Below are 8,064 nucleotides of genomic sequence, written 5' to 3'. Positions count from 1 at the left end.
AACCAGACTGTATCCCACATCTCTTACAGAAAATTAATCCACAAACCAATATATGACAAGATTTTGCTCCTTCAGCCTTCAAACCAGGGCTGTCAGGAAGCAATGCTTTTCCCCCTGTAGTTTAGAGTTTGCAAGGATTTAAGATAAAACCTAAGATAAGACTTCAGCTCCCACACGCAGGTAAATCCAATACTGCACAAAACAGCATTCCAAACAGAATTATCCCCCAGGCAGGTGTCTCATCATGCCCTTGTCCCCCTCTGCCAAATTCATACCTGGAGTGAAGAGGAACATTTATGCCAGCTTTTGGGTTGAACAGGCCTCAGACCAGACTTTATTATGGCTAGAAATATTTACCAAACAGGCAGTTGCAGTCAAAGCCATCAGTGATATCCTGGTCTTCCAGCATTTTCATCTCCCTCGATGTACTTGCCTCCACATGAACCATCAGTGAGTCACTGTGAGAGCACCCATCACCTTTCTACACCAACAGCCCCGTGCTCAGCCCTGCCCTGCATCTGAGTCCTGGTGTAATTGAGCCTCCTGACCTCTGAACAGCACATGATAGCACTAACCTGAAATTTGGGGCTTCTCATCCTTTCCTTGAACATGTAAATCCCACCATACAGCACCACCTTACCCAGCCTGTGCAGAATATAATTAAACTTTAAAGGCTCCCTCAGGAAAGGCACATATACAGATATTATAGATATTATAATATTGGATAATGCACTGCAAGTGATGTGTTTTCATCTTATTCTTGTAATACAGACACAAAATCTTATTTTAGTGATATCCTAAATATTTCCACAGCTCTTAACACTGCATCTCAGTTCTCCATAAGAGACTATGACCCCGTCAGTCCCTTGCCCTGTTCTTCTGTTCTGGAATTCACCCCTTCCCTCCTCTCCACCCCTCTTTTACCTTTAGGCATTGTCCAGCACCAGAATTTCTTGCTCAGATCCCTTCTCCAGTTCTTTCATCTCACACCACTGCCAGCCAGGGTGAGGAGCTCATCCCCGCACCCTTTAACCTCTTCCTGCCCCAGGGCAGGTCCCTGGAGTTAGCAGCACCTCCCTCCTGTGCCGCCGTGCTCAGTCATTCCCACCAAACCCACACAATTTAACCGGGAATTCAGGGCCAAGGTGGGCCCCGGGGAAAGGCAGCAGCAGCTCTCGCTGGGCATCATCCACCATCCCAGCAGCGGCTCCCTGGGTCAGGAGCATCTCTTCTGATGGTTACTAGAATTCCTAATGACACAGAAATGAGGGGTAGTGGCTGAGAAGGAATAATTTTCAGGTTAAAGTGTATATTTATATTTAAATTAATTCTTTCTCTTTTTTTCTTTTTTCTTTTTTTTTTTTTTTTTTTTTTTTTTTTTTTTTTTTTTTTTTACGAGGTGTTTTTTTGCTTTTGGTTTTGTTTTGGTGTTTTTTTTCTAGTAATCTCATTTTGGAGATGGGATACAAACCAGCTTCGTGCAGTTTCAGGGGGTTTTTTCCCCCATGCCTTTTATTTTCCGAGCTTACAGCTAACAGTGGGTTTGTGGGGCTTTTTTCGTTTTCTCCCTAATAAAAAGATAGAGAAAAACAAATGTGAAACTGAAAAGGAACCGCAGCAGGGGGAAAATATTCCTTTACAACGGTGTGTTAGTATTTCAGTCGAAATCCGAGAGATAGAAATCGGAATGAATTTTCACGTGCCCCAATCGGTGTTAAAGGCAGCAGAAAAGGGTAAAACACTCCGTTCCTCTCCCGCTGGAACTCTGCTTTCTTTGCTCGCTTGCCTCTGTTGAGTTCTGCCCCGGGCGAGCTGCAGCCCCCGGGGCTCCCTGGAAGCCTCCGCCGCCTTTTCCTCCGGAGCTGCTGCTCCTCCTCGTTTCTTCCACCTGCTTAATCACATTTAAATATATTAAATACTTTCCTATTGTTGTCCTGGCATAGAAGTAATTGCCGCAGTTGCCATGGGGATGTTATGACAACACGGGGGGGATGCCCGCACCGTGAGAAGAGGCAGAGGTGTCCCCTCGCCGGGGGACGCGGGAAGTTCGTGTGACACGGCCGATGAGAGCAGCCCGGGAGCCGGGGGGTACCTGGGCTCGCCCCCGCCCAGGGGAGCACGGAGGAGGCATGTCCGGGAGCGGGGGCGAGGGGTGGGACCCTGCGAGAGCCGCGTTCCCTCAAACCGTGCGGGCGGCAGCTGTGTTTGCTCAGCGCCCGCACAAAGGCTGCCCCGCCCGGTGAGGGCACCGGGGCCGCCCCGGCCCGTCCCATCTCATCCCGTCCCGTCCCATCCCTGCTCTCCGGACACGGGGCGGTTTCCGAGTCCCGGGACAGCGGCGGCAGCGGGGCCGCAGCGCGCCCGTGGCCGCGGGAAGGACAGAGCGGAGCCCGGACTCGCCGCTCGGTCTCCAGTAAAACCCATCGCTGTCCCCGCTGGAGCGGCCCTGGCTGCCCAGGGAGCAGCGTGGAAGCAGCACCACCTCCCTTCTCTGCCGCGGGTGTCCCCCGGCTCCAGCAGCGGACAGGGCACACTCCGGGCCCGAGCCGGGGAAGCGCCACGGCCCCGCTCGGAGCCTCCTCCATCCCCGGGGCCCTGCAGGCAGCCGGGTGTGCGGAGGGGTGGGGAAGAGGCGGCTCTGGAAAGCGTGAGAGGGTAGCCGGGATTCCCCCCTCCGGCTGAGAAATAAACCGGGCAGCCTGGAAAAGCCCCCCCGCTCCCCTCCCGGCCTCGCTCAGCCCGGCCGGAGCCGGGGCCCGCCCGGCCCGGCTGCCGAGGCCGCCGCGCAGCGAGCGGGGCGCCGGGAGGTTCATTTTAGGTGAAGGAATGTCATTTCGCTACTAAATGGTTAGTCTAATTTGATCTTTATTATGCTGTGGATTAGGGCTGATTCATATTAAACACGAGTGCAGTTAATATAGCTGCGGAACGTGTCCCGCTCTATGTACAGCAGCCGCTGCCGCAGCTCCGCCGCTTCCCGCGACCCGTGGATTAAGATTTAATTAACAGCCAAGTTTGCGAGCTCTCGCCGGCAGCCTCTCTGCTTCACAAATAATTTATACCCGGTTCCGCCGATTTTTATTCAAGTGACAGCGTTTTATTTTACTCTAAAAGAGACCTGAATATTTTATGTTCTGCCAGAGGCTTCTGTATACGGACCTCTCCGAGGCTGCCTCAAACCCAAGGGATATTTTTTTCTTTATTTTTTTAAATCTACGGGAATTACTTCAGTAGGACAATTTATCAGATTCTCTCATCCCACCCGCTCCTACTCCCCCCAGTCTAACAGCCTAAACTACCCATATGAAAGTTAATCGTCGTGATCCCCATTGTCGGTTGTATAAATCCAAGCTCAAGCCAACCTCCAAGACACGGCAACAATTCTGATAAATTGTCCTGCTCGCCTAACTACACAAGAATGGCTTTTATAATTAAAAGGGGAGCTGAGTTAAATCAACAGCTCCTAAGCCCTTCTCAACAGGGCTAGAATGGGAGAAATGTGGCGACCTGATTTCTTTAAGTAGCAGCTCTTTGTAGCCCGTTCATAATCCTAGATATGGAAACCCATCCTACACAAAGTCAGCTGCCAACCAAAAAAGGAAAAAAAATAGGAAAAAAAAAAGTTTGTTCAGATGCTCAACGTCCATCTTTTTTTTTCCCCAGTCTAACATAACCCTAGCACTTTATAACCAAACAGACAACTCCTTTTCCAATTAAAGTGGAATTAGGAAACTCAATCAAATTAGCTCACTATTAAAGCCCTTCTTTATTAAACCGTTTTATTGTAGTAATATTAAGTTTCACCCGCTCTTGGAACACGAGACTTTAAAAAGTTTTCCTTGTGATATTGATTTGGCTGCTCCCGGGATGGATCAGGGTCAAAAGTATTTGCCGAGGTGTAATCTGTAATATTTACTTACTTTTTTGTTGGGTTTTTGTTTCGGTTTGGTTTTGTTGATTGGTTTTGTTTGTTGTTTTGGTGGGGGTTTTTTAAAGAAATCTGGATATTGTATCCAAGTTGATCAATCGCATGCGGTATGGAAGAATTGCGTTTTGATGCGATTTGATTTTGCTCCTGCCCTCCCAGCCCCACCAGGACACGGACTGGTTGGTAGGAGCCGCGCTGGCAGCTCCCGGCCAATGTTTACACAGTTATATTTGAAGTGAGAAAGTAAACAGTCCAGCTGTGCCACCGAGCGGTTCCGTGGGATTAGGTTTCCATACCAACCAACTTTAGGAGCTTTTACAGTCTTAATTCAACCATGCACTGAACTTGTTCTTTGTGAGTAATAGTTTTGCTGGGCCAAACACTCCCAGGACTGGCAAGAAAGTCACGCTCCGGCCTTCGGCGGGATGGCCTCTGAGGATGCACGGGGCACGCCCGCTGCCCCCCGCTCATCCCAAAACAGAAATAAATAGAGGCAGGAAAGCCCTTCGCATTTTTTGATCTCAGAGAATTTGGATACGGTTGCCAAAAAAGAAAAAAGAAGAAAAAAAAAAAAAAAAGAAAAAAAGCACCTCTCAAGTAACCTTTACTTTCGGATGAGGCTGAAGGACACACAGCTCCAAAAACAATCCTTCCCTGCACTGATCTTAACTCATCCACCTCTGCCGCAAACACATCTTTACATTCTGAAAAACGTCATTATTATAGATCTCTTTGCTCATTTTGACACAAAAGCAACTGAAACGCGCAATCAAATTTCTGATACGAGGGGTGAAACCTTACCGCTGCTACACAACCCGCGGCTTGCAGGGTGGGGTTTGCTTTAACCAGGCTTCTCTTTTCGGCAATGCCAAATTTCCTAAATATGACAAAAAACAACAAGGTACCAAAGGGAGAAATCCGGCTTAAATTTATACCTCTGTAGGATTGTTCGGGTTTTTTGTTTGGTTGGGTTTTTTTCTGCAGGCATAAATAAGAAAAAGACCAGAACCAGAAATAAACGTATTTGACAATTTCAGTTGATAAGGAATTTGCTCTTGCTTGTACGCTTCATTTTTATTTATAAATTTATCTGAAGAATATCTAGTTTGACCATGATAAAAATGTAGTAAACATGTTTGTATTGTTTGCATAAACTCCTTTAAATATTGACTGTACTTGTCAAATGAATTCCCCAAAACACACTTTCATCATCTCATAAAATACCACTTGCCATTCATAAGACCGATTTCTTTTTTTTTTTTAATAGAAAATAACATTTATTTCTATGAAATGGAAACACAGAATTACCTGTTAGAAACAGCAAGAAGTTTGCTACATCGGAACAAGAAAGCAATTTTCTTGCAGATCACAAATGAAGGAGGCTTATTAAACCATCATACACCATTGGCGCCAGGGTCCTACGGACAGTTACAAATATATCTACTTTCCAATGTTATATACAGACCATAACGTTTCTGGGGGCGGGAAGGAAAAGGTTTTCAATCTGACAATGTTTCATCTATATGCCTGGTAAGTATTACAATGCGCTGCCTAACCTTTAGCTTAACGTTAATATCGAGTTCACCTACGAGTTACATTAATAACTTAGATTTCCATTTTATAACATTATACACTTGCTAGTATACATATATATATATGTATGTGTGTGGGAAAGGGCGCGGGTGCGTGTGTGTGTGTGCACACCCCACGACGCGCCGAGGATATCCATGCTTATGGCCATAAGCAACAAAGAGCGACTCATGTCTGGACAATGAAAGTGCACCTTTATCACCTTAACACACCTACGCCTGTCCGCGCCGGGCTCTGCACGCAAACCACCGCCCGCACGGGGGAGAGCAGCCCCCCGTGCCCGTCCGCCCGTGCCTACCTAGCTACCTCTACACAGACGAGCTTTAGGAAGCCGCTATTGCTTCTCGGGGGTGTTGTTGACCATGGGCCCGTAGAGCCCGCCGGAGTACACCTGCTCCTTGTGCACGGCCGAGCGGTCCCGCATCAGGTCGCTGAAGGCGTAGTCCACGGGCGGCCGGAACCCCAGCGTGGGCATCAGCCCGGCCGTGGAGTAGGGGGTCATGAAGGCCAGTCCGCGGCTGTGCGCCGAGTAGGCGAGGCGCAGGGGGTTCAGTCCCAGGTGGGTGCCCAGGGGGTAGGCGCCGGCCTCGGCCCCGAAGTGCGTGGCGTTGGGCTGCAGCGGGGAGAAGGCGGAGCGGCTGCCCAGAGTGCCGATGGCCGGGGCCATGGCGCCCGCGATCAGGGGCCGGTGGTGGGCGGCGGCGGCGGCGGGGGTGGGCGGCAGGCCCTGCAAGGCGCCGTCCCGGGCCCAGCTCTCCTCGGGGCCCTTCTCCGGGCCGCGGTTGTTGAGGATCTGCTCGATGGCCTGTACCACGTCCCCGCCGCAGCCCTGCAGCACCAGCTCCAGCACGCTGCGCTTGTGCGCCGGGAAGACGCGCGTCAGGATGTCGATGGGAGTCCGCTGCCGGCCGCCGGCCGAGGGCGACGGGTCCTGCTCGTCCTTGTCCGCCTCTGAGCCCGAGTCAGAGCCCAGCGGGCTGATGGAGCCCGGGCTCTCCTCCCCCTCCTTCGGGCCCTTGGAGACGGGTGAGCTCAGGAAGGACTCGCCGTCCCCGTTCTCCGAGCCCGAGCCGTGCCGAGCATCTGGGGAGGAGGTGCCGGGCACGGACTCGCCGTCCGGGGAGAGAGGCTTCCCGCCCGCCTGCTGCGGGGTGACGGCGCGGCTCGGCAGCAGCGTCTTGGGAAACAGCTCGAACTTCTGCATCTTGGACTCTGCGAGGCGGGGGGGCAGAAGGAATAGAGACCGTCAGTGCGGCTGCCCCCGGCGGGCCCCGCGGAGCGCCCCGGCCGTCGGCGGGGCCACCCGCCCGCAGCTCCGCGCCCCGCTCATCTCTCCAGGCCCCTTCCCCCCATCCGCACGGCTCCGAGGGCTCTCAGCGCGGCCTTACCTGAGGCGCCGGCGCCTCCCTCGCCGCCGCCGCCGGCGCAGACGGAGCCGAACACCTCGTACGCGGGCCGGGGCGGGATGATGCCGTTGGCGGCCGCCAGCGCCAGCCCCTCGGCCGTGCCGTAGAGCAGCTGCAGCTCGCGGGCCTCGTTCTCCTCCTGCGCCTGCTGCCGGCGCAGCGCCACCTGAGCGGCCATGACGCGCTGGCGCTCGGCGATGAGGGTGCACTTGGCGCACATGCAGTCCTTCCAGCGGCAGTACCGCTTGTGGCCCTTCAGCGCCGACACCACCCCGTGGTTGCGGCACCGGGCGCACTTGGGCGTCCGCGGGTACTTCTCGGCCGCCCGCAGCAGCAGCGGCGGCGCCCGCAGCAAGCTCCCGGCCACGCTCACCGGCAGCGTGGCCGCCGCCGCGGCCGCCGCGGCCGCCACCGAGCTGGGGGGCACCGGGGGGGGCGCGGCGGGCACGCTAGGCAGCTCCGACCGCAGCTCCATCCCGGCCAGCCCGCCCCGAGAGAGCGGCCCCCCCTCCCCGGCCTCCCCCAAAGCGACACGGGGCGGGGGAGCCCCTGCGCCGCGCCCGGGCGCGGAGAGGCTCCCGGCGCCTTCGAGCGCAATCACGAACGGCGGGCACACGGAGCCCCCGGGGCGGGCATGCAAACCCCAGCGCCCGTCCTCTCGCCTCGCTCGACGCCCCCGTCCCCTCGCACCGGCACACGGCCCCGGAGCGGCGTTCAAGTGAGGAGGGGCCCGTCGGGAGCCGTTCCGCGCCCTCCTCCCCTCCGCGCCCGAAAAGCAAAGCTAACACAAGAAAATCCGAGAAAACTTAGACAGCTCTCGCTTCCTCGCTCTCCGTGCGCACCTGGAGAGGCAGCACCGAGTCCATCGCGCCAGGCTCAAAGCCGAGCTCTCCCGTCCGCGCTTGGGGGGTCGCCGCTCCCCACGGCGCCCCGGTGCACCCCGAGCTGCTCCCTAAGCTCCGCTCCCCCGTTCCCCTGTAACTGCAGCCACACACTAGCAGCGTCCCTTCAAAGAACAATCCGGCACCTTCAACGGCAGGATCCCTCGCCACGAGCAGCAGAGGCTAAAATCCAACAGAGAACGGCAAAAGGAAAAAAAAAATTTAAAATTAAAAACAAAAAATCGCCCCGTCTCCCGAG

At 54.2% G+C, this 8,064-nt stretch overlaps 1 protein-coding gene across 1 annotated transcript; it reads right to left on the bottom strand.

Annotated features, from left to right (window-relative positions):
• Positions 1 to 5,000: 5,000 nt before the first annotated feature.
• Positions 5,001 to 8,064, bottom strand: DMRTA2 (DMRT like family A2). The gene is made up of 2 exons (XM_063407103.1): positions 6,907 to 8,064; positions 5,001 to 6,730 (listed from the first exon to the last, which is right to left on the bottom strand). The coding sequence occupies exons 1-2, from the start codon at positions 7,397 to 7,399 to the stop codon at positions 5,853 to 5,855; spliced, it is 1,371 nt and encodes a 456-aa protein (XP_063263173.1). The 5' UTR covers positions 7,400 to 8,064; the 3' UTR covers positions 5,001 to 5,852.

The sequence above is a fragment of the Prinia subflava genome, chromosome 10 (genome assembly GCF_021018805.1).
Source record: "Prinia subflava isolate CZ2003 ecotype Zambia chromosome 10, Cam_Psub_1.2, whole genome shotgun sequence".
In the NCBI taxonomy this organism is placed as follows: Eukaryota; Metazoa; Chordata; class Aves; order Passeriformes; family Cisticolidae; genus Prinia; species Prinia subflava.
The sequence above is the reverse complement of the archived record's forward strand: the minus strand, read 5'-3'. Positions and strand labels throughout refer to the sequence as shown.